This window comes from Chelonoidis abingdonii, chromosome 14, assembly GCF_003597395.2.
Source record: "Chelonoidis abingdonii isolate Lonesome George chromosome 14, CheloAbing_2.0, whole genome shotgun sequence".
Classification (NCBI taxonomy): Eukaryota; Metazoa; Chordata; order Testudines; family Testudinidae; genus Chelonoidis; species Chelonoidis abingdonii.
In genome coordinates this window covers 23267569-23293686 of record NC_133782.1, presented here as the reverse complement: position 1 = coordinate 23293686, position 26118 = coordinate 23267569, and the positions used below count along the sequence as shown (strand labels likewise).

At 45.8% G+C, this 26118-nt stretch overlaps 1 protein-coding gene across 1 annotated transcript in view; it reads left to right on the top strand.

The window, feature by feature from the left end:
* The window catches only part of PPP1R16B (protein phosphatase 1 regulatory subunit 16B), a 99747-nt gene that overhangs the window by 10592 nt on the left and 63037 nt on the right, over nucleotides 1-26118 (top strand). The window contains exon 2 of the mRNA XM_032774335.2: nucleotides 9307-9714. Coding sequence (XP_032630226.1) covers nucleotides 9468-9714 — 247 coding nt within the window. The 5' untranslated portion in view covers nucleotides 9307-9467. The remainder of the gene's footprint in view (nucleotides 1-9306; nucleotides 9715-26118) is intronic.

Genomic DNA, 26118 nt, shown 5'->3' with positions numbered 1-26118 from the left:
CCTTCCCTGTGTCTGATGACCCTCTTACTTGAGCTGTTTCCTGATGGCTCTGTGCCCTTGGCGAAGCTGAAACCAATGGCTTTCCAATGCTAGGTGACAGCAAACTTTCAAATAAAAGACTGCTGAGCATCCACCTCCATAATGTCCAAGGAGCAGTTTCTGCAGCTGCCAGAGACCCCTTAAGATGCACACAGATGTTGCATAATAATAAATCCATGAATGAAATATCATCACCCAACTTGCACTGAACATGTAGATAGAAAGGTGGTCAGGTGAGGAATGGATTATTAACTCTTATCTCCTTAGAGACACGAGTTTCTATATAAAAAGCCCAATATGAAGTCTAACTTTAAAATTTTACCCATAGCTCTTACCACCCACCAGAAACACGCTTGTGTTGCACAGGAGGTCAGACTAGACCTATGTATCTATGAAAATTCCACCCTCAGGGCCTGATCAGCACACAGCTGTTGATTGTAGTGGGAGTTCTAGGAACACAGGATTGGCCCCTAAAGATACAAATCTTTAGAAAATCCCTGTGATTTTGTCCATATTATGCTTCTGGGAAACTTACTGGCTCGGAGCTAGTGCAGATGACTGGAGGCTGCCACCCGATTTGTTTCACTTGTCATGGAGGTGCCACTCAAAAGAACAGTTAAGTTACAAATACACAAGCTGATCTGGAGGAGGAACATTGGGCACAGGGTCCCTTTAAGAAAGTGGAGAAAGTGAGTCCAAGGTGAAATATGGGGTGGAAAAATGATGCTTTATGTCCGACTGTGATGAATATTACAGGAAACATGAGGTGAAAATGTTAAGAGGCTTCCTCCGGCTCTCATTTAGAGTGGAAGAGTTGGAAAAAAACAAGGCCCTTCAACTTTTCTATTAACAGAGTCAGTTTTAAAACCATTTTGACTCCTTGTTTAAGACCTTTTTTTCTAGCTTGGCATTTTTCCCCCAGTGCTAGGAATAAAGTGAGTGGAGAGAAAGAGAATCTGGAACCCCGGAGAAGAACAGCCAAACCGAAACACTTCTTCCCAAACGTATTGGCTTGGGGTCTCTGGGGAAGTGTTTAATTAAACTCTTCAGGCTTCTATTGAGCTAAGGCAGTGTTTCCCAAACTTGGGACTCAGCTTGTGTAAGGAAAGCCCCTGCCGGGCCGGCCCGGTTTAATTCGTGCGCCAGCCCAAGTCTGAACATCTACACCACAATTGAACAGCCCCACGAGCCCGAGTCAGCTGGCACAGTCCAGCCTCAGGTTTTTAATTGTAGTGTAGACATACCCTAAGATGCTAGTTGATGTAATTAAACAACTGCTGATTTGCATCAGTGATTTAATTTATTATCACTCCTACCTATGGCTAACCTGGCAGTGCCAATGTACCCATCATTGCACAATAAAACTTTTCTCTTAGAAATAGTTGCTGAAATTACTACTAAGGGTGAGTTGAGAGCCCATGATAGTCAGGGAGGCATATTCAGCATTGTCTCATGGCTAGAGCACAGGACTAGAGTTAAAAACCCCAGAATTCTAGACCTGGCTCTATCACTGACTTACTGTCTGGTCTCAGGCAAGTCGCCTCACCCCCATAAGACCTTCATTTCCCCATCCCTTACAATGGAAGCGATGGTAGTTATCTACCTGGCAGCAGGGCTGAGAGGGTTAGTCATCTCTACAGTGCCTTGACAGTGTAATTGATGTACTTACGCAAAGTCTTTCTTTGTTTCATGCACTCCCCTGAGCTTAGTATCACATATGCTACAGTACGCAAACTTCCTCCCACAGCTCTGCTGCTGGTTCTTTACTTCTTGAAGCAGGCGCTAAGTGTGGTGCTGCGTTGCATAGTGGTTCTGTGAGGCAGATACGAGCGAGGGTGAGTCTGTCCAATGGCTGCTTGTGACTGTAGTCAGAGGAGCAGATATTCAACGTTAAATGAACAAAAGCAAACCTTCCACTGGGCTAGGAAACACTAAGTTTTTTACTTGGTTACTTTAGAAACTTCCATTGATGGGGCACTGTTTGTTCCACATCACATTGCTGAGAGGGAATTTGTCCTCTAATTAGCTGATCCCCTGAGATTAGAGGTGGGAGGTGGTGACAGGAGCCCCTAGAGAGCAGGTGCTTTGGTGTGGCAACTCTCCTGGGCACACTTGAGTGTGTATCATGCAGTGCATATTGGCAGCTGATCCAGCGTCCCTTGTATTTGAAAGGCCTCACATCTGGCTTAACTGTCACATGCAGGGGAAGCTAGTCTAGGTTGACTGGCGAGGCAGTAATCCTTCTCTGACTAGAGGTGACGGAGCAAGATGTTGGATGGCTGAAGGTAGGAGAGACTGTTGTTAGAAAAGTGATATTTGAAGAATAAGAAAAGAAATCCCAGTACTTACTGCATTTTCTGTGAGTAAGAATGCTCAATACTCAGATTTATAAGTGGGGAGAGCAAGCTGATCATCTAATACAGGGTTCCTGCCGCAGATTCCATCATCCAGACAGAAGAGACTTTGGTGTCCTAGCACCTATCCTAATGGTGTCACAAACTACTTCAGAAAACAGTGCACAAGACCCTGGCCCTTCAGTGACTGCTGGTGAACATTGCACCCTTATGTGCTCAGCAAGAACTCATGCATGGCTTAGGAAATTATGCAGCACCTGGTTGACTGACGAGAGCATTAGGTAGGACACTGGCATGATCCAAACTCCTTGGAAAAGCTCCATGTCAGCTTTAGCTCCCACCAGAGAGGGGCAGAAGAGACTCTGGTCTGCCTGCCCTTCAGTACAGCTCTTCAGAGGTACTGTACTTCCAGACTCCTGGGTCCTGTAGCAGACCTGCTCCAAAACGCCTTATGGCGGTGATTGGCATACAGCTGGTGCGGCTACACTTGCACATCTGGCCCATTTCCATTGGAACCCATTTGATTTCTACCCACATCTTCCTCTATCCCTTCTGCCCCTCTCCACCCCTCCCTTACTCTGTTCCCTTCCTTGGTCTCCCTCAGACTGCCTACCACCCTCTCCCTCTTCCAGCCTCAGGTGGCAGCTGCTGTTCCCACTGCTGGTGAGGAACTCCTGCCACCTGACAGTCACTTTCTCAGGCTGTATGGTTCCTAAACTTCCCTATCAGCCTAAACCACAGTGCAGGACTTGCACCACCAATCAGCTGGGTTCAGTGAGAAATGAGACACTAGTGGCAACAAAGCCTTATAAAAAAAAGCAGGGGTGGCCAGCCTGAGAAGGAGCCAGAATTTACCAGTGAACATTGCCAAGGAGCCACAGTACTTCATCAGCAGCCCCTACATTAGCTCTCCCTCCCCTCCCCATTCCCAGCACTGCCCAGCCACCAGCAGCCCTCCCCACACCTCCCAATCAGCTGTTTCTCGTGGCATGCAGGAGGCTGGAGAGTGAGGAAGGGAAGAGCAAGGACATGGCAGGCTCAGGGGAAGGGGCAGGAAGGGGTGGAGTGGAGGCAGAGCCTGTGGCAGAGCCAGGGGTTGAGCAGCAAGCACCTCCCGGCACATTGGAAAGTTGGTTCCTGTAGCTCCAGCCCCAGAGTCGATGCCTATACAAGGAGCCACATACTAACTTCTGAAGAGCTGTATGTGGCTCCAGAGCCACAGGTTGGCCACCCCTGAGCTAAGGAGTCAAGGCCAGCGTGCTTGATGGAGTCATCCATGGGAGAAGGACAGCAAAAGAGTTGGTCTCTGCATCTGGCATCGGGTGGTGGGTAGGAATTAGAGTGACCAGATGTCCTGATTTTCTAGGGACAGTCCTGATATTTGGGGCTTTTTCGTATATAGGCACCTACCCCCCCCCCCATCACAGTTTTTCACACTTGCTAGCTGGTTACCCTAGTACGAATGGTGCTGAAAAGGCTGTGGATAGAGAACACTGGTTGTGAATGGTGAGGGGCAGATCTGAAGAAATCCTGACCTTGCACTGGGCTAGGAATGGATACTAACGAAATAAACCAAACTGCCTCATTTACCAAAAACTGTTGTCCTTGTTATAGATTCTCTCAGTTGGCTTCTGATTCCAGCCAAGAAAAGATTAACATGGGGTTAATTGGCAGGGGAGGGTGGAGCGTTCTCTTATTCTTTGTGCACTGGCAGCACTCTGGGGCTTTGGGATCAATCCTGCAGACACCTGTGCCCACAAATAATGCCACTGACTTCAAAGGAGACAACTTGTGAATAAAATTACTCATGTGCATGTTTGAGTGACTGGGTCCTTAGCTGCACTCTTGTTTCAAAGACCAATACAAACAGCAGGCCTGTTGAAGAATTTTATACTTAAGTCTCAGCGCACCCTTTTTAAAGGAAGCTCTGTCAGAAACTGAGTGTTCCCAAATCGTTCCCCCCCATCTAATGTTAACACATGATAGACGTGCCTGGTCTGTTAAACGGTGTTAATAGAGATCTCACGGCAATGGAATAAAATCACAAGCAATGGCATATAAGTGCCGTAATGATGCTTATTCTGTAATATTGTAACACCGTGTTAAGTCTGGTGCGTATACTACTATCCAATGCCTCTGCAAACAAAAGCTAACTGTTGTAATGATTGTTTTGTTTCTGATATTTACGTGGCAAGGATTTGTAAACTTGTTAAACCCTCCAAGTAAATAAATAAATAGTTTAAAAAAATATTAGAAAAGTCAGTGGGTTTTTTGTTTTTAAAAAAAATCAAACTGACTGTCCCTCTGTGTGGCTGGATCATAGGTGATGACTTTTTACTTTATTAATGTGGGGGCTAGTGAGCAGACTAGGGGTTGGGTCAACTTATGTTGCTCAGGAGTGTGGCTTTTTCCTGAGCGACATAGCTGTGTTGACTTAATTTTTTATTGTAGGCCAGGCCTAAATCTGTAAAGCATCAACTTTCAGCCATTGGATCATGTTATACCTTCCTCTGCTAGATTGAAGAGTCCATTAGTAAAGATTTGTTCCCCATGTAGATCCTTACAGACTGTCATCAAGTCACCCCTTCACCTTCTCTTTGTTCAGCTAAATGATGTCACAAGTTAAAGCGGGTGGGGGGGTGCTATTTGCTTGTGGCTCAGGATGTTGTCACTTTACAGGAAGATGCCCTGATCCTGCAACGCCTGTGAGTCACTTGGTACAAAAGTGGATCCATGAAACTCAGGGGAACTAATCGCATATTTGCAAGAGGTGGGCCAGGTGGGACATGATCACAAGTACCAGCACCTACATGCTCTTAGTAAGGATACTTGGAGGTAGACATAGGACCTAGTTTTGGGGCCCCTATTGGAGCAGCTGGGTTGCTTTTTGATGGACAATCATGAAAATAGTGATCACATGAGTGTCATAAAATAGGGAGCGTCCCTCCCTCTAACTGGCACCTGCAGTAGGATCATTATTCTCTCTGTCCTGATGCTGTGGTTTGCATGCGGCTCGCAGGATGTGCTCTGCCCCTCTCAAGAAACGGAGCTGCTGAGCTCATGGAAACAAAGCTGGGTCAGAGGAAGGGGAAAAAAAGAGAAAGAGAGAAAGAAACTAAGATGCGAAGCTTTGTAAACCACAGACACCCACGCAGCTGGGTCCTGTGCTGTTTTACAGATAAAATGAACATTTAGGCCTTGCCCTGGCTGTGCTATAATTAGACTGACCAGGTTGTGCAAAGAAAAATCAATGTGCAAAAAAAACCAATTTTTTTTTTTTTTTGCACAGTGAAAGAAACTAGGTCATTTGAAAACAAGCAGCCCGAGCTGCAGAGCCAAAATCCATGTAGGGCTTTGTGGACTACAGTGTTCTAATGAGTAGCACTGAAATAGGTCCAGTTCTGCCACCTTTCAATGCTTGTAAACTTATAGCAGGTCTCTGGTGCTCGAGGAGGAGCTAGTATTTCTAGTAGTCGCAGCTGCCTCACAATAACTTGCAGGCTGCTGCTGCTTTTTAAAGCCATGTTTGAGGCGTGGCTGGCAAAGCACAGCCTCTTTGTCTTCTGTCATAAGTTCCTCTGTTCTGTTTTGTTTGTTTCTTGTTCTTGCGCCAGTGTAAGAGCTACAGGAGACTAAAACTTATTCAGAAAGCAGGCAAAGTCAGGCAATGGCAGAGCAAGCTTCCCCCCCTCCCAGCTCCCTCCTTTTCCTTCTAAATGTGCTGTTTCCTCTGGCACTTCCAGGGTACAATCCTGCAAACCTTTCTCCTGGGAGTAGCTATGCCTCAGGCAAGTGGACCCACTGACTTCCACTTCCACTTGCTTTAACAGACCTGCAGAATCAGGCCCTTGCTGCTTGAGCCATTTTTGTAGGGATGGACAGAACTTTTACTAAACAATCATGAAAAGTGGCTTCTGTTTGGCAATGGGCGACGTCGAGAAGCGGCCCTTGCTGTTACCTCTTAAACCATCCAGTTATTAAATACACTGAGCTTTCAAATCTTCAGGGTTAGCTAAAACATTGCTAGACTAGACCCCTCCAAGGAATGCTCTCAGAAGGGTAGAATCATGTACTACTCTCAGGTGCCTTTGACCTTGTGTTCCACTCCGACTGAAGCCCACAAACTCAGGCTCACATGTGCCATTCAAGCAGCACTTAGGCCTTATTCTGGTGTCTCTGCACATGACTCTTTCAACCATAGCAGCCCAGGGCCAACCTACATGCTTTATCTTTTCTGTAAGTTAGATTTGTATTGGAACGCAGGGTTCCAGCTTTCAGCATGAGTAACTTGCAGAGGAAGTGAAATGTCTTGTTTAGAGTCTGCGGAGGTATTTATAGGAGGGGTTGAATCCTTTATCATAGGCCTCTGGAGGTATTTGCAGGAAGGTGGATGGAGATGATAGAGCTGTTGTAAGAGGCCAAGGGGTACCCTTCCACGGATAAACCTTGTGAAACTATCCACCATTTGGTACAATCTGGTGCATTCCAAAGGGGAAGAATTTATTCTTCAGAAACATCTTTGAGGGCATGGATAAATAATGCTTGGCTGGACTGGCTTGTGTTATCCAAAGGGGGCTGAGGTCTAGCAGAGGCACATGCCTCTACATAATTTGGTTTGACTATGATTGAAGCTGCCTCGAGGACTTACTAGATCTGTTTCAGACTGCCTTTGTGTTTGCAAGTGCTGTCTGTCCCACAGGGCCATGAGGCTTTTAGCACCACTTCTGCTTAGCAGCAATGCTGATCTTTCTCTGTTTTGAAGTGGCGGGTGCGCGAGGAATGTTCCTGCCAGCTTCTGTCACCATTTGATTACAACCCTCCAAATTTTCAGGCATTTGCAAATTTTGCATAACGAACCCCCAGTATCTGATGTGGTCAGACTTGCTTGGACGAAGTTTGGAGGGAAGGATGGTGATAGGAAACTTGACCAGCTCTTTTAATATGCGGCTTTAACATAGTGGCCTGTAAATATACCTTAATTTTGACAGGTTTTGGATCTAGGTTGGGACTTTGCAACCCTATATGCTGTGTATTGGTACGTTTAGCAGAACCAACTCATCACTGAGGCAACTTGTTTGTGCCTCATTAACTGTATCTCAAATTCATCTCCTGTAGAGGGATGTGCAGTATATTGAGTATGGCTGTTCCTTTCTTCCTGGCATTTCCTTCCTGGGCCTCTTGATTAGCCTTAAGCTGATGGGCTAATTGGCTTGGTTGCTCACCCAGCCCATCAGCCTGATTAGCTAATTATCTTTAATTACCCCCGTCAGCTGTCTCCAGGGGGAGCTAGTTGGTTCAGTGTGCAGGTTCAGGTGTGAAATCCCCACATTCTGTCATACCCCTATGGGCTGTAAGCGGTTAGGAGATAAAAATCCTGTCACTTAAAAAAACAGTTTCCCAATTCATTAGGTCTGTCAGTAGCAAAACACTTAGCTGTGTTTTGTTTTGTGGTAGCACCTCTAAAGCCCCAGTTTGGGATTTAGAGCCTAACTGTGCTGGGTGCTGCACACACAATGCAGACAGGCCCTGCCTCAGTGTACAGTGGCACTAAGGTGAAGTCATTGGTGGATACAACAAACAGAGGTGAGGAGAGGTAACATTGGCACCTTGATTGTCACTGCATGTGCGTCCGTCCTGCATTGGCCTCAGGGGATGAATTGGATGACTTCGTAGGTCTTCAATCTCTAGTTTTTGTCTTATTTTGACACTCGAGGCCACTTTGTCTAGTGGCTGGGGCACTGGACTGGGTCTCAGACCTAGATACTGTTCCTGACTCTGCCACTGACGTGCTCTGTGCCTGTATTTTATATTCTGCTTTTTGTCTTACTACCTTGTTGTAAGTTCTGCAGGACAGGGACACTTGCTGTATGTTTTTGTAGAGTGTCTAGCCCAGTAGTTCCCAAATTTGTTCTGCCGCTTGTGTAGGCAAAGCCCCTGGTGGGCCGCCCGATTTGTTTACTGCCGCGTCCGCAGGTTCGGCCGATCACGGCTCCCAGTGACCGCTGTTCCAGGCCAATGGGAGCCACTGGAAGTGGTGCGGGCCGAGGGACATACTCGCTGCTGCTTCCAGCAGCTCCCATTGGCCTGGAGCGACAAACCACGGCCACTGGGAGCCGCGATCGGCCAAACCTGCAGATGCAGCAGGTAAACAAACCAGCCCGGCCCACCAGGGGCTTTTCACCAAGCAGCGGAACAAGTTTGGGAGCCACTGGTCTAGCCCAGTGAGGCTCAGATCGGCAATGGGGCTGCTAGAAACGACTGTAACACAACTGGCAATAGCTTCATCAGGCTGGAGGCAATCTAGAGCTGTCATAAAGAGGTGGGCTGCTGTAAGAGGTGAAACTAACTCCCCTCGTGCCTCAAGTACAGGGAGGCTGGGGATCTGACCAGGGTCAGATTAAGTGGGTACTTTGTGTTATGCCAGAGGCGCCCATAGGTGAGTCATGGCCTCAGGGAGCTTCCTGGTGCTCTGATGTGCAATTCGCCCCAACTCAAACTACGACATCTTCAAGTGGGTTTCACTAGGTCCCTTCCAGCTGGCAGGTGACAATTCCACACCGCATTACCAAGTTTTGTAGTTGAAAACTTTGACATGGTGTAACACCATCAGATTCTGGCTGTTGGTGAATGGGATCGAACCTGGGACCTTTCAAACTTAGTGCGTGAGCCTCAAGCCACATGCCTCTTCACTAAGGCTGTAGCGGACTCATTAATCTCTAGATGGTCTCGGTGTCACTAGAGGGGGACAGAGCACCACACCAAGCAGGCCTGGGTTACAATGGCAGCAAAATGAAAACCTCTTTAAGATGGTAGCTGTTATCAGGAGAGGATTTTTTTCCATTGGGCTGGGAATGGTGACTTTTCTGAATGGGACTGTTGGAGACTTAGCCTTGTTCCCTCCTTCTCTTCTCAGGGTTCCACCATGTGCTCCTTGGAGTTTAGGATGCACCAATCACAGCTCAGCCCCAGGATGCTAATATAGTGCTGGGCTGCTGATGCGCAGAGCACCTACTGTGGGATATCGCTCCAGCAGGGCCATCCTGGGGCTGCCCTCCATCTTTCCCAGCAGAGCCAATGGATGCCCACGCGGATCTCCTGACAGAACTCCAGCTGCTGGATAAGGTGCCCACGTTGGAGCGGCTGCGGACAGCTCAGAAGCGCAGGGCTCAGCAGCTGAAGAAGTGGGCGCAGTACGAGAAGGAGATGCAGCACAAGAAGCGGAAGCATGAGAAGAGGAGGAGCACTGTGAGCCGCAAGAAGGTGTCTTTTGAGGCCAGCGTTGCTTTGCTTGAGGCGTCGCTGAGGAATGATGTGGAGGAAGGTAGGATTTGCTGGGGGTGCCTGTGTGTGGCAAAGTCCTTATGGTTTGGCAACCTATGAACCTGCTGTACCTCCATGCAGTGTGCAGGGCCACCTCCGGTGGTGCCTGTACAGAAGCACTGCCTCTATGGGCTGGCATTTCCTGCAGTGAAGGCACCAGGCCCAGCAGCACGGACAGGCTAAGGTGGTGCGGTCTGTGTGGAAAGTTACACTTCCTTAGACTGATGTCAGAAGGTGGTCCAAGTACGTTATGGGAGTGCAGGCTAGATCCTGCCTGAGGGGGAGGCTCCTTTCACTCTGTCCAACCCTCCCATGCAGGGTCAGGTGCACCTGGCCTAGTGTACTTCTGCCCCACATGGCAGGGGAGCTACCAATTCCTTTTACTCTGGACTTCTGCAGGCAGTTCTTAAAGTGCTGGACGCCTGGATAAAAGAAGCCTCCCAGCACCCTGGGAGGTGTGTCAGTGTCTCTTTCCACTTCAGAGATGGAGGAATTGAGGCACAGGGTGGTAGAGTGACCTGCCTAAGGTCCTAAAGCAAATCGGTGTCAGAGCTGGAAATAGAACCCCAATCAGCTTGACTCCCAATCCCCTGGCATAGTAGCTAAGCTATGACAATGTTTGCCATTCATGGGGATACCTATCAGTAGCAGAATATACCCTGACCTGGCCTTCCCCTAAAGCAACGTGTTGTATTTACTCCAGCCTTCCCCTGTCGCCCAGTACTACAGTCGTCACCTCTCATGTATGTGACTTTAATCTAGCTCCACTGGGCTGTCTGTGGTCAAGGAAACTGTCTGAACAATTTCTCTTACTAACTGTACTGAAAACCAGAATTGAAATTCCCATGCTAAGGAGCAAGAAACAACCCTGGCAGCTGCTGACCGGAGTATTGTCCTGTCGTAGCAGAAGCTGTATCTAGTCTACTGGCACTTACATGGATAAGTGGAGATGCCTGGAACCTTGCTGAGTTTCATCTTAGCTCTGCCAATGCAGGTTTATATTGTGGTTTCTAATCTCTAGCCTAGACTGTCTGAGTAGGAGCACTCTCCTCTCTTGCATGTGGCAGCGTGTGCTTCCCCAGCTCTGCCAGCTGGTGTATTTCTCCCTTTTCCCATCCCACCCCCTTTTGGGGATTGTAGTGGTAGTCGCACACTTAAGGTGTGCATGGATAGAGACTGAGATTGGCTTCTTTGGCTTCTGCACAGGGGTTTAAGGTGTGTGTATGGTGGAGGAGGGAGAGGTAACCTGGCCTGCTCTGCAAGGAATTTCCCCAAAAGTCCTCCCATGGATGCTCTCTCTGAGATACCTTCTTGTATTCCTTTTAGCCCCTCATAAAGGCATATTGTACCTAATGGATGTGACAGTGGTTGAGTCTGGGATAGATTGGATTTCCTGTAGAGCGGTCTCTTTCATATCTCTGTAGTGCATTTGGCAAAGCAGTATACACTGCACTGCTTTTGTGCATGGAATCCCAGTCTGACCCTTAGCAGGTGGGTCTGGGCAGACCTATAGTAATCCTTTGGAGACTGACTTACGTATGCGTATTTTCACTCTGCGAGTTTAACTGGGTTACAGCCGCCCCCGCTACTGAGCCACAGTTTCTCAACCCTGACTCTGTTTCACGAATAATTGGCTTCTTGGAGAATGCTAACTATGAGAGCAATTATGAATAACTGTGGTGGTTTTGTACTATGAAAACTAGTCCATTAGATCCTATGACATATGACATAAGTAGTAAGTTAGTTGCTGCCTGGCTGGCATCCTTTGGTGGTGGCAGGTAGGTGACAGCCCCTTGTATTGCTGTTCTGTATATTTTAAACTGATTGTCCAGCTGTGAGTGACATGAAATACTTTCATTAAATAGGGTAGTGTTCCTGTCTCACACAATATGTCTGGACTTCTGCCTACTGAGTTTCGATGCTAGAAGAGGACAAAGGCCAGCAATATTGTTAAGGACCTCAGTATCTCCGCACCTGCTGGCTTTGGATCATAGAGGTTGGGGGTTAAGAGCATAAGAGCTGCTGGACTGGGTCAGACCATGGTCATCTTGTCCAGCATCTTGTCTCTGACCGTTGCTTCTGTGGGAGTGTACAGAACAGGGCAATTGTGGGGTGACCTCCCCTGTCTTCCACTCCTGGCTTCTGACAGTCTGAGGTTTCAAGTTATCTTGAGCATGGGGTTGCATCTGCCATGAACTTATCCAGTTCTTTTTTTGAGCCCAGTTAGACTTTTGGCCATCACAACATCCCACAGCAATGAGTTCCACAGGTTAGTTGTGTGGAAAAAGTTCTCTCTCTTGTTTGTGTTCAACCTGCTGCCTATTAATTTCATCGGGTGACCCCTGGTTTTTGTATTGTGGGAAAGGGTAAATAACACTTCTCTACACCATACATGATTTTATAGACCTCTATCATATGGTCCGCTTAATTGTTTCTTTCCTAAGATGAACAGCCCTAATATTTTTAGTCTCTCCTGGTATGAAAGTCATTCCATTCCCTTGATCATCTTTGTTGCCCTTCTCTGAGCCTTTTCCTGTTCCACTATTTCCTTTTTGAGATGAGGTGACCCGAACTGGACACAGTATTTGAGAGATGGGCACACCATGAATTTATATAGTGGCATTTGTTATTTTCAGTCTTATTGTCTATCCCTTTCCTAATAGATCCAAACACCCGGTTAGTCTTTTTGATCACTGGTGTGCACTGAGCGGAAGTTTTTGTAGAACTATCCATAACGACTCCAAGGTCTCTTTCTTGGGTGATAACAGGTGATTTAGAGCCATTGTTGTATATGTATAGTTGGGATTATTTTTTTCAATGTGCATTACTTTGCACTTAACAACATTGAATTTCATCTGCCATTTTGTTGTCCAATCACCCAGTTTTGTGAGCTCCCTCTGTAGTTCCTCACAGTCTGATTTGCTTAACTATCTTGAATAATTTTGTATCATCTTCAAGTTTTGCCACTTCACTGGTCACCCCCTTTTCCAGATCATTAATGGATATGTTGAACAGCACAGGTCCCAGTACAGATCCTTGGGGGAACTTGAGGGTTGTTTGGGTCTGAGAGGAAACTCACTCCTTATGCCTGTCTCCGAGACAGCTTGTCTAAAATGTCTTTCCTTGTTGGATCGTACTCAAGTGTAACAAATCCGTGACTGAAAACTACATCATGGATGCCATCTAAACTATCCATGTGTGGTATCAAATATGAAACATGTCCTATGCCCTTGAGTTCCAAAGATCTATTTCCCCCCACCCCCATCATATGAACTAAAGAATCCCCATTAGATGTCATGGGTATCAAGCCTTTTTTTTCCCCCCTAACCTTCAAAGAGTTGAGAGTGACTATCAAATTCTTGAGCAGATTGGCTAATCCACCCCAGAGAGAGTAGTGGTGTGCGCACACACAATAGAAAATACATTGTGACTGACTCAAATAGAGGAAGATCAAACGAGTCTGGCCATGTAATATTCTGATCTGAAACTTTACTGCAGTCTCTAATGTACTGAGACGAGTAGAGCTGGGTGGAAATTGTAGAGATTAAAAAAAAAAAAGTGCCCATTGTGTATCACTGCAACTGAGAGCTTTCAAAATTGTTCATGAAAACCCAGCCCAGAATAGCCGAATGTCGAGTGGTTAGGGAGTGCAGAGGCACAGGCTCAAGACCTTGCTCTGAATCAAACATGAGTACTGTAACCACTGAGCTGTTGGCTCTTCTGACAGTGTGTCTCGTACACGTACATTCTGACCTGAATTTCAGCTCTGGGGCGGTGAAATCTTTCCTGACAAAAATTAAAGTTGAGACGTTCCTGCCAAAAGGGTCAGTTTTTGACAGAAAGGCATTATCTGACAAACATTTTATTGAAAAATTCCTGACCAGCTCTGTCAAGAGCTTTGAAATTGAGAGAGATTGTTCTGAAAAGCGTACCTGGTCACCTTGGCATCTGGTCTTAGTTTAGCTTGTAGCGCCAAGGCCACTTCCATCTAGGAAAGAGATCTGAACACAGCACACCAGCCTGCCCAGCTGGGTTCTGATATCCAGAATGTTGGCCATATACCTGGGAAAAGTCCCCAGTTGTGCATGGGCAGTGAAGTGGATCAACTGCATGGTGAATTGGCTTATATCCTGGCCCTTTAATATTCCCTTCCTAGCTGTAGCTGATGGAGGTGTCTACAGGGAAGATGACCATCTATGGACACCTGCTAATCGCTCTGACCCTGAAACTCACTGGTCCTCTAGAAAGCAGTTTCACGTTGCACACAGGCATACCCCACTGGTTGTATGGGGAGGAGGAGGTGGGCATGCAGTTTGGGGCTTGAAACTCTTCTGTTTAATGGGAAAATCCATGTCTGATCTCTTTAAATGTAGTGTTACCACTCTGACCCCTTTTCTTTGGCTCGGCCCATGTGGCAGGATGTTCCTCTTACTCGTCGCTTCCTAGCACACTAATTCAAATCAGACCACATGTGAAAAAGGCACTTTCAATGTTAGCTGGAAAAATCAAAGAAATTGTATTATACTGAATCCCTTAACTAACTGAAGGCTGGGGCTGGGGGGAAGGAATGCAGAGGAATCATATCCCCAATGCAACATTTGCTTCCCCATTTAGCTGAATATTTCAGATGCCTCTGGAATACTTCAACTCAATGGGGTTGTACTGTATTCATTTTTCAAGTCTAAAAATAGTTTACAGACCAGGTTTGTCCCTATTCTGGTCCCTTTTGTCCTTCCTGAGTAGTCAGTACGAAGGGTAGATGGAATCTAACTGCAGCTGCCAAGTATAGAATTCCCTGGCAGAGGAATTCTTAATAGTTTAGAACAAACAGAGCCAGATCCTCGGCAAATGCCCTACACCTGTTTTAGGATGCAGAATTTTGCTTCATCAGTTTTCAGCTGACTTTTAGGGGCCACCGCCAGATGTTCTTATTTTTATGGCAGCTCCTGCTGTTCGAGAGAAGATCAATAAAAATGATCATGAGGCTGAGAAGTTAGGTTGGGGAACACAATGGTTTAAATTCCTCCTCTTGCAGTTTATACATTTGACATTTGCAAAGCGGAACAAAAGGGTATTACTAGGAGTAACAGTGAAGATAGGGAGGGGAAAATTTAGACTGAATATCAGGTTAGCAGGGAGATCTATTAAGCTGTGGAATAACCTCCCAAGGGAAGTGGTAGAAGACTTGTAGCATGAAACTAGACTGGATGAAAAATCATGAAGTATCCTTTAGGGAACAATCCTGCATGTGCTCGAGGGGATAGACTGGGTGATTTAACAGGTCTTTACCTTTTCTGGCTTCTTTTACTTTTACACTGAAAGCAGCAGCAGCTGTTTTGCTCAGTTGTCAAAGTGTTATCCCAAAAGGTATTTGTTAAAGAAAGTTATACCTGGATTAGAACGAGAAATGCAGCTGATCTTTACCATTTCCTCTTACAAATAGCTACCAATGTTTGCACTGCAGTCATGTCTAGAGGCCAGGGCTCCATTGTGCTAGACTCTTACAAACATGAACTAAAACCAGTTTCTGCCCAGAAAGGGCTTACTATTAATGTTTAAGACAAAACAGCGACTTGTGATCAGCCTAATGGGCAGCACACCAGCTGCCTTGTTCGGAGTGTCATGGCATAGGTGGCTTTTCAGCAGAGATTTACAAAATAAGGGAGTGGGCTTGCAGACTTTTTACAGGGGATTCTTCCTTGCATAAGGAGCAGTAGGAGAGCACAGCAGTGCGTGGTAGAAAACTGGACAAACAATCGAGGCTGACATAATTGGCCTCTGTGGAACTATATATAGCCCCTATACACTGCTCTCCCTGCTACTCATTTACTTGCCCTGTGGGTTAACTGGGAACCACCCACCCACCCTTCCCAGTGTTATCTGAAAGTTTTCCTTCCTACTGACATCATAGCAGATGTCCAGCTGTGCTGAGTTCTAATAACTTTCTGGCCAGCATCTGGAACTTCAGAAATGCACTCTGGAGAGCAGGTACCGTGCTTTTGTTGGTTTCACTGTGAAAGCGGCTGTGAGTAGCTTTGGAATGGAAAGTATTCTTGCAGGATGACAGTCCCTACAAGCTGGTTTCACTTTTTGTGAAAGGGTGAGTAGCCAGCCCAGCTTCCATGGTGGAAGGCAGGGCCGTCCTTAGGATTTATGGTGCCCTAGGCGGGATTATTAAGCTGGTGCCCCTGTGCCTGTCTTGCTCTTAGCAACACAAACATAAGCTTACACTATTGGAAAACTTGCCACATGCATGTTATTAAAACCAGTTTAACTTAATTAAGCACACTGTAATGCTGATGGACTAACACTAAAGAGGTAGCACTATAGACAAAATTCTGATTTGACAGAATGATGCAAATAGTATAATTTTTTTATTTTGTCAACATTTTATTGGAAATGTATATGAAGAGGTATTGAAACAAGGATTTGTTTTTAATGAAAAGCAATCTTTCTGGCTTGTTTGGCTGCAAAATCAGTAATAATGTCATTGTATGACAAAGACAAAGTGATGTCTTGTTTGATTGCAAGAATAGCAAGACCAATCAAGTGTTCCTGACTCCTTGTAGAGCGGAGATAGTTTTTAATGAAGCTTTAGTTTTGAGAAACTCCGTTCTCCTGATGCTACTGTTACAGGAATTGTCAGTAGAATATGAGTGGCAATGTACACATTAGGATATATGTCAACAAGTTTGCTGGTATGAGTAAACTGTACAATGTCCATCATCGATTTTGCATGTGGCAACATTGATGACAGTATACTCAATTCTTCATACAGTTCAAGTCCATTTAAATCAAAATGATCGCCGTGCTTCAGGATGCTCTCTAGGTTCAGGGGTCCCCACACGGTGCTCAGGGTGCCATGGCGCCCGCTGGGGCCTCTCAGTGCACCCGCGTACTGGCCAGCGGGAGCATCTGTATCCGCCGAAATTCGGCGGCATTTCGGAGCAAAGCCTCTGGATGACACCGCTTGCCGCCAACAAGCAGCGTCATCCAGAGGCGTTGCCACTGAAATGCCACTGAATTTTGGCGGCATTTCGGCAGATGCTCGTCCACCCCCACGGCCCTTCATCTGGCAGCCCGCCAGACGAAAAAGGTTGGGGACCACTGCTCTAGTTCTTGCACTTTGTCATTAGTTGCTCTTGTTTTCCTATTTCATTGAATTTAGTCCTGCTCAGCCCTGCTACCAGCTGACTGAGTGAATGGAACCCCAGGCCACAAGCAGGTTGAGTGGCTCAGCCAGGGTATCAGCCGTCGGCCTGCTCAGCCTGCTGCCAGCCTGGGGTTCCTTGGGGGTCCCAGGCCAGCAGTGGTGCTGAGTGGGGCCTGGCGCCTGGGACCCCGGGACCCGGGTGGCAAGGGGCAGCAGCCGAACCCCAGAGCAGTGGGGCTGAGCCGCTCAGCCCACGCTGCATGCCATCAAAAATCAGCTTGCGTGCACCTTTGCACGTGTGCCGTAGGTTGCCAACCCTGCTCTATACATTAGTAAGGAGATGAGCATATTACAGTTGTTGGAGGGCTCTATTTAGCAGTAACAGGGCTATAGGAAAGTCAGTCAACATTTTTTTGTTTCTCTGATGAAAACTGGCCCACTCCCTTCCCCATACCAAACTTGTCACAAATAATTGTCAACAACTTAATTTTCTGTTTTGGCTAAGATATTGATTTTTTTAAAAAAAAAATATTGAAATTGAATTCAGGATTGTTAGCAAGCATTTTTGGTGAACAAATTTGTTAAATGACAATCTAAATGGCAACGCAGTACTGCTTCATGCTTGGCTCACCCCCCAGCCTGCTGGTCCAACAGCTGCAGTAGAGGAGGAGATAGGTGGAAAAACTGCAGGACCCCAAAATCCACCTCTTTGGGTGCAGAGTGGCAACAGCAGCAGCAAACCCTCAGGTCCGATCACACGCCAATGGGCACCACCGCCAGCCCAACACAACCATGGTGAAGTTAGCTAGCAGCATCTGATCTCAGGGATGGGGCACCCATGGAGCCACAGCAGCTCATCCTGCCCTGTGCAGCTCCCCCCGGATGAGATGGATCACTGCCAGCCCGGGGGAGAGACGCGCTCCCAGCTAGGGTGACCAGATCCAGATGTCCTGATTTTATAGGGCCAGTCCGATATTTGGGGCTTTGTCTTATATAGGTACCAATTACCCCACCTGTGACCAGACAGCAAGTGTGAAAAATCGGGACAGGGGTGGGGGGAATAGGAGCCTATATAAGAAAAAAAACTCAAAAATTGGGACTGTCCCTATACAGTTGGGACATCTGGTCACCCTACAGGTGAGTTCCTTCCCCCACTCCTTCCCAGAGACCACAGCAGCCAATCCCCTCCCTCAGACTGTGCTACATTCAGCTCTCTCTAGGACCCAGCGGCCCGGCTCTTACATGCTCCACTGCTTCCCGTCTGTCCGGGCTCCCAGCAGAGCGGTGCCCCCAGACCTAGTGGTGCCCTAGGCGGCTGCCTATTCTGCCTATGGCTAAGGACGGCCCTGGTGGAAGGTGAACATAAGTACATTCTCTCCAAGGGAGAAATTCTAAATAGGACCTAATTAAAGAAGGCAATGGAGACAACTTCTAGGGCTTTAGTGGATTTGATTTAATTCATGCACAAGTTGGAGTAGAAGTACCTGACAGAATGAGTTTCTTGCTCACTTTTGGAGGTAGTCCTTCCAAATCCATGGTTAAACTCACTGGCAGGACAGTGTGAATGAAACTTAGACAGCCATTCCCAAGGCTATACCTAGTTTGTGAATGGAAGACTTCAGTCTCCAGGATTGTGACCCAATCAATACTTTCTAGAACACTGAACGATGAAAATAATACCAAATAGTTGACAATCAAATAGGAATCCACCACTGAGACACTGAAAACTGAGGCCTCTCTTTTCCTGAAAGCATGCAGGATGGTTGTGCCTGGAAAAAGGTATGTGTGCTCAATACCTGGAACATGCTGCATTTGCTCACTGATTGGGTAACTGCACAGCTGCTAACAATTTGTGCTCACAGTTCCCACTTGCATGCACAGCAAAGCAAGAGATTTCCTTGTAGCAACTTCAGGAGGTTCTGTTCTGTTAAGTGCCTTGGTTGGCTGGGGAGGTAAACTAATCAGATTGGAGTGCCTGCTGGAAAGTGTGGGAGGTCCAGTATTGCCAATTCACGTAACTTGAAATTTGGTGCTATTTCTTAAAGCCCCACCACTTAGAGTTATTCTCAAAGTAAAAGTTGGAGTTCTCATATAACTTTCTGGTCTTTGTGGGGAAGCTTGAAAACCCAAAACCTAAAGAGTCGCAAACAGAAGACAAATCAAACCTTCACATTTATTAAAAAAAAAAACTCTCGACTTGAACACGTGGGAGAGCAATAGTGGACATAGCATTCACTGAAACAAAGCATGAGTCTTTTCTAAATGCTGTGACGTTTCTTATGTATGGATCCAAGCCAGAGGCCTGAGGCAGATGTTCATGTCTATGGGAAGCTTTGCCTGGGTAGGGCTTCAGGATTGGGCCCTGTATTCATACCAAGTAAATAAATATTTTCCTAGGTTAGAGTTATAATGCTGGTGTTTCCCTTACGATGACCCTTGAAAACCTCCATAAAGCTGCAGCAGAATCTTATGCTCAGAATGCGCAGTGTCCCAGGGCAGTTCATGTTGTTTTCTTTTCTTTGCACCATTTTAGTATAAAACTGACCTTGTCAATTACAGCATATTAAAGAGGCCCTAATTAGCGTCTATAAATTGCTTTCCCTAACCTTTCCAAGCTGATGTGATCTGTTCCCTTGTTACTAAAAATCCTTTTATGAGGTGTATTAATTTTCTCCACCCACATGATTAGTTTCCTGAAGCCTTTTACTCAGCTTTTCCTGCATGCAGTCAAACTTGAAGGTATTTTATCAGTAAGTGCATTTACCTGTTGGAGGGGGATTTTTCTGCTGGCTTCTGTGTTGCTTTGAAGGGCCTGAAAAAAATTAGTTGTCCCCAGCAGAATCAGGATATATATTTAATAAATAGTTCTCTGTTCAATAACACACATTTTGTGGCTTCTCAGGCACTAAAATCCATTCCTTCTAGCACACTAATAAGGGAAATGTCAGTGTAAGCCTTGTTGGCAAAGGTGAAATTATTCTAATGGTAAATTAGTGGAGGTGTGTCCTTCCATTACATGCTCAGACAATCTGTGGATCTGATTACAACCAGGCTGGCTGACGTACAGCAATTAAGCAATTGTCAATGACATCAGAACCTGGGAGTCCGTCTGATGTTCTAACAAGTAGATGACTCTTCCTGGCTGCTTAAAGTCAAAGCTAGGCAGGAAATTATGTGTTCCTGTCCTGTCAGACTTCTGAGGTTTCAAAAACTTTCTCTGTCCTGAATAGAGATGAAAAATCAATTGTGAAATTTTTTGCAAATGGAGAATTTCAGATTGAGTCAATAAAAACATTTCATTCAAATGTTGACCTTTAATTTTTTTTTGCTATAAATTACCTTAAATGTTTAAACTAAAAGTAGTTTTGAATTGAAATGAAACATTTCATTTCCAAAACATCAAAATGCGAAACTTTCAAAATTAAAATCAAATTTCCAATTGGTTTTGACATGAGCATTTTCATTCTAAAATGCTATTTCATTGAAAAATTCCCAACCAGCTCTACTTAGAGCGTTTACACTGTCCACTGAGGAGAGCTCTTTATGGCATGTGTACTTTCTGTTTCAAGGCATCTGAAATGACAAATAGACCATAAAGAGGGAGGTCTTGCTGTGTCTAATATGACCATCACCATGTTTAGATGCTGTGTCAAAATAAAAATCTAGGCCAAAATTCTCAAACCTTCAGCTACTAAAGCCACACACAGCACCACAACAACAAAAAAGGGGGGTCGAGGGAGAGTGATTTTTTTTTTTAAAAGATGTGCTGAGCACTTGCAGCTCCTGTTAACTGCAATAGAGACCAGAAGTGCACAGCCCCTCTCAGTTGTACTTAGGAGCCTAACTTTAGGTACCCTGGCTTGAAAATTGTGGCCCAAATATTGGAAAAAACAAAAACAAAAAATCCTTGCCTGTGTTCATGCTCTGTCCCAGCATGCTCTCTCACCTTACACAATGAAACTAGAATTTCATGTTCTCTTAATATCAACTCATTTTCTGGTTTGTTTCTCGTTTTGCAAACTACATACCTGATCCCACTTTCACAGGAATCTATGGTAAAACCTTGACTGTTACGGGTGCATTATCAAGTCCTAGCAGAGTATCCGCCATGCAGTGCTTGGGTTTCCAATATATTGTTGAATGGCAACATTAAAACTAATACTTTTTTATGGATCTCTTCAATCACTGAAAATAATTCATATCTTTTTTCAAAACTCCTATATAGTGGACCCTAAATGTTGGGTCCAAATTACTTGTCCCTCTTAACAAAGAATGTTCAGTTGTGGTCCAGAGCATTTTAAATGGAGCTGGACTTCGCCAATGGCTCCTGCCAACTCCTGGATTTTCTTTCTTAACAAAAGTAGCTTAAATTGGTTAAGCTGCTTCTAAAGTGTTCGAAAAAATGTGTTTGGAGGCCAGTTTCAGCAGCTTTGTCACCCTGGTTTCACTTTTAAAACCTGACACGCTTTGGCAGGTTCAGTCTTTACTCTTGTACTTTTTAAACAAGAACCGCCTCTTAAAACAGCTGAGTTGTCTGGCTGTGAACAGCCATTAATTTTCGTTAGCTGCAGTTACTGTTGATCATGTGTGCTGCACACTTCTAGTCTATATAGGCTTGGTTTAAACAGACTCCTTTAGCATGGATAATCCCACTGATTAATTGTCTGAGTATGATATTATCTCTGTCCTGGTTAGTGTGGGGATGGAACAGGACGTCAGTGTTTGAGGCTGCTATTACATATCACAGTATATAATACCCTAGTAAAAGCTGTGTTATCTGGCACTTTATCAACCATAAAGCTCTATTAACCAGCATTTCTGATATCTCCCAATACACGTCTTCAGTCTAGTAACCGGGACTAGTATACTGCCCAGGAGGTTATGCAGTTGCACATTCTGCACTCTACTTGTATGCAAAAGAGGCAGAAGACAAGTAAGCAAGATAGTATCAAGGTTTTATTAAAAAAAGCAGCTTCCAGGGTGTGTCACAGGGTCATGTCATTACAGATTCGGCCCGATCTCCTACACCTTCTACATCTGCAATGATAATTGATGTTGATAATGATGACCCTGAGGCACTGCAAGATCCTGAAGTGCCTTCTAAATCATCAAGGAAAGATTAAATTATGTTCAGTATAGTTTTAGTGTTAAGGGTATTTAGTGATCTGGGTGTACACCATGTGCTGTCCACAGTGATATGTAGTGTCATAAGATAACCCACTGTATAGAAAACTTTACCTGTCTACGCTTAAGGGCTTCAAGAAACCAACCACTTGGCAGTGCAGTACGACTACTGGATTGGTGAGTACCTGTATACTATTCTATACTTTATTTATTTGATTGTATTCTAATTCTTTGACAATTGGAATTGTATAACTCTTAGTTAACCGGAATTTTTGACTAACCAGCACTCCCCATACCGCCAACGTGCCAGTTAACAACACTTTTACTGTATTAGAGAGACAAGGTGGGTGGGGTAATACATTTTATTGGACCATCTTCTGTTGATGAACGAGACAAGCATTTGAGCTACACAGAGCTCCTCTTCAGGTCAGAAGTTGGTCCAATACAAGATATTACCTCACCCCTCCTTGTCCCTCTAATATCCTAGGTCCAACACGGCTACAGCAACACTGTAAACAAAACTTAATATTGTTTTAACAATCCCCTTATTTCAGTGGGAATTTAGAGATTGGTTCTGTTGTCCCGCGGACATGTTAACTGAGAGATGAAGCATGTCATCTGTGGTCTGAAATGTAAGTTTCATTGCGGTTTCTATCATTCCTAGGTGCTGACTGAAGTTAAAGGGTTTCTCTGGTTTGATAGGATTTGGGGGAAACTCTTGCTGCAGTTGCACCACGTAACGTGAAGGGTTTCCTGCCAAGAGGGAAAAATGGAGGCAGTTCAGAGTTAAGATTGTGTGCTTGTGAGGTACGGCAGGTAAGGTCACCATCTGCTTCGCAAACTCTGCATTGCCAGATCTCAGCAAGCCAAGCCGAGGACACAGCGGCAGCCTTAGCTGAAATATCATGGCTTTTGTCAGCTCAAGGCAGATTATTAATGTTACCTTAGCTGAAATGGGTGGGTAGAGGATGTTTGTGCCCAAAACAAAGCTCTAAATCTCTCCCATTTAACCTGTCAGTGCCTCCGTCACAGCTGCTGTACTTACAACTGCGAAGAACTAGCAGGAACACCCTCCTCAGCGGTTGGGAAGCTTGTGGCAATGCACATGACCAACAGGCGATGCTAACTGCCATCAAGCCAGCAGCCCCTTAGGGATTCTTGTTTATGCTTTAATATCCTGCACCCACCATTTATCAAAGGTCATAATTTCCAAGACTCAAATAATAATAGTTTGCATGTACGCAGCACCTTACGGCCAACTACCTCGAAGCACATTAAATGTCACGACTACCCCAAGGGAGATTTTATTCACCTCGTTTACAAATGGGGAAACTGAGGCACAGCCCAAGGTGTCAGAGTCACTTGCAGAGCTGGGCCTGTAACCCAGATTGACTGGTTTCCAGTCCCTGCTCCAGCTACTAGCTCAGACTCTGAAAAGTATCGTTTGGCCTGGCTGCCCAGTTGGAGGGTCTGTAACTGAAGAGGAATTGGTATCACAGTACAGATATCAGCTAACTGAAATGGGGATGGCAGCATGGAAGTTATTGCAGAAAGCAAAACTTAGTTCTTCCTCCACCTCACCAGCTCACCGTTCTGTTACTTCCCGCACTCAGATAGTAACCACCTACGTTTTCCAGCGCCTTCAGTAAAGAGAACCACAAAAGAGCAAAAATAAAGGCACCTGGGGTGATCATAAGATATCTCCTGTGTAATAGGCAGTGGCAGCAACCTCGAACAAAACAGCAGCTGTCTCTCTACATGGATAGTGGTCTTGGACATCTAAAGTTGCATTACACAAAGGCATTGTGGTCTAGAGCTAAACACATCACACTTTGTAAATGAATATTGGGGACTTTAGAAGGAAGAGAAGCCATCCTGACGGTGCGGAGAGCTCTCACATGTCTGCCTTTCCTCAAGAGGCAGGGGAATGGAGAGAGGTGAGGGAATCATGCTTGCAGACAGTTCATAGGGAGCAGAGAATCAGCCCATGGACTATGTGCTGCAGTTTAACATGCCTGCAGGCTTTTCTTTTTCCCTTTTCTCCTGCCCATGGAGAAATTTAGAGGTAATCCGTGTTATTCTTTCTAGACTTAAATCTCTGTCCTGGCTTCAGGGCTGAGGGTTGGGCTATACTAAAAAGGAAGGTCAACCCAGCTACGTTGCTCAGGGTTGTGAAAAATCCCACGCATCTGAGGGTATATCTACACTATGGGATTATTCTGATTTTTACATAAACCGGTTTTGTAAAACAGATTGTATAAAGTCGAGTGCACGCGGCCACACTAAGCACATTAATTCGGCTGTGTGCGTCCATGTACCAAGGCTAGCGTTGATTTCCCGAGCGTTGCACTGTGGGTAGCTATCCCGTAGCTATCCCATAATTCCCGCAGTCTCCCCTGCCTCTTGGAATTCTGGGTTGAGATCCCAGTGCCTGATGGGGCAAAAAACATTGTCGCGGGTGGTTCTGGGTACAGCCTCACCCCTCCCTCCGTGAAAGCAGCAGACTACCGTTTCGTGCCTTTTTTCCTTCCTGAACTGTGCAAACGCCATAGCACAGCAAGCATGGACCCTGCTCAGATCAAGACCGCAATCATGGATGTTGTAAACACCTCGCACATTCTCATGACAGGTATAGCCATTGTCTTTCGGCTCTGCAGCTTCATTACATCAGTGCCGTCCTTTCCCAATACCAAGCAATCCCGTTCAGGTGCTCTTTCTGTTAACATGCCGCAGCAGAACACCCCCCATCCAATTCTCTGGATAACTGCCTTACCTACGCCTCCCCCACATGGCTGCTATCGATGGAAGATCTGCTACAACACCCCACTTCCCCCCCCCCCGCGTGGCTGGTAGCAGGAAGATCTGCTAGCCAAATGCCAAAATAGCTCAGTGCATTTCTTCCTACCCACCCACCCCTGGCTGCCTGGCAAGGAAGATTCTCTTTTAAGAGCAGGCAACAGCCAGTCGAATGCATCATGTCCCTTAATTAATTCCTGATTTACCATTACACATGAACTGAATGACTCTCCTGAGGATAACACAGCGAGATAAAACGGATCCTGTGCTTAAAGGCAGCAATACTGCGACCATATACGCAGCTAGGCTTTGTCATGCAATGATTCCAGATACTTGCGACAGTGCATGGCTGGTCAATGAGTCCTACCATGAGGACGGATTAAGGCTGCCTGCCGAAACCTTCTGCAAAGGCTTTTGGAGTACCTTCCAGAGCGCTTCATGAGATGTCCTGGAGAATTTCCACTCCATCCCAATCATGTAACACTTTCCGATAAACTATGGGCCGAATGCATCCCAAGTCCTCAGGGCAATAGATTCATTAAAAACAGCTTGCTTTTACTGTTTTATATTTACAAAGGTACACTCACAGAGTCGCATCCATGGCTATCATTCTGGGCTATTGCTTGAGGGCTGGAGGTAATTCCATTCGGTGAAAAAAGCCTGGATGTTGGGAGAACGGAAGGCTGTGTGCTCTCTGAATTCGTCCTCTTCCTCCTCTTCATCTTCCCGTCTGCAGAATCCTCAGGCATGGCTGAGATTACCACCCACCTCAGAACCACGGACAGGGTGGGAACTGGGCGACCCCTAGAATTGCATGCAGCTCAGCGTAGAAGTCGCATGTTTCGGCCCTACCCCGTACCATCTGTTTGCTCTTTGTTTTCTGTAGGTTATCTGAGCTCCTTAACTTCACGCAGCACTGCATGATCCCTGGTGTGGCCTTTCTCCATCATGGCTTGGAAATTTTTTCAAATTTTTTTTCATTTGGCTTTGGAACGGAGTCTGTTAGCACGGAATCCTCTCCCCATATAGGGAAGATCCAGTCCCGTGCGGTCATGCTGAGCTCTTTTTCGTTCTCAGGAGACTGCATTGTTATGTGCTGATGAGCTCTGCGTGGTCACCTATGCTGGTGGCTCTCACGCTGGCAAAAGGAATGAAATAAAAGTTCGCGGGGCTTTTCAATTATACTGCCAGTGCATCCGAGTTCAGATTGCTGTCCAGAGCTGGTCACAGTGTGCACTGTGGATACTGCCTGAGGCCATACTGTCGAATTACGCACACTAACTCTAATCCGACATGGTCATACCTATTTCAACCGTACTTTCTGCGTTGGGA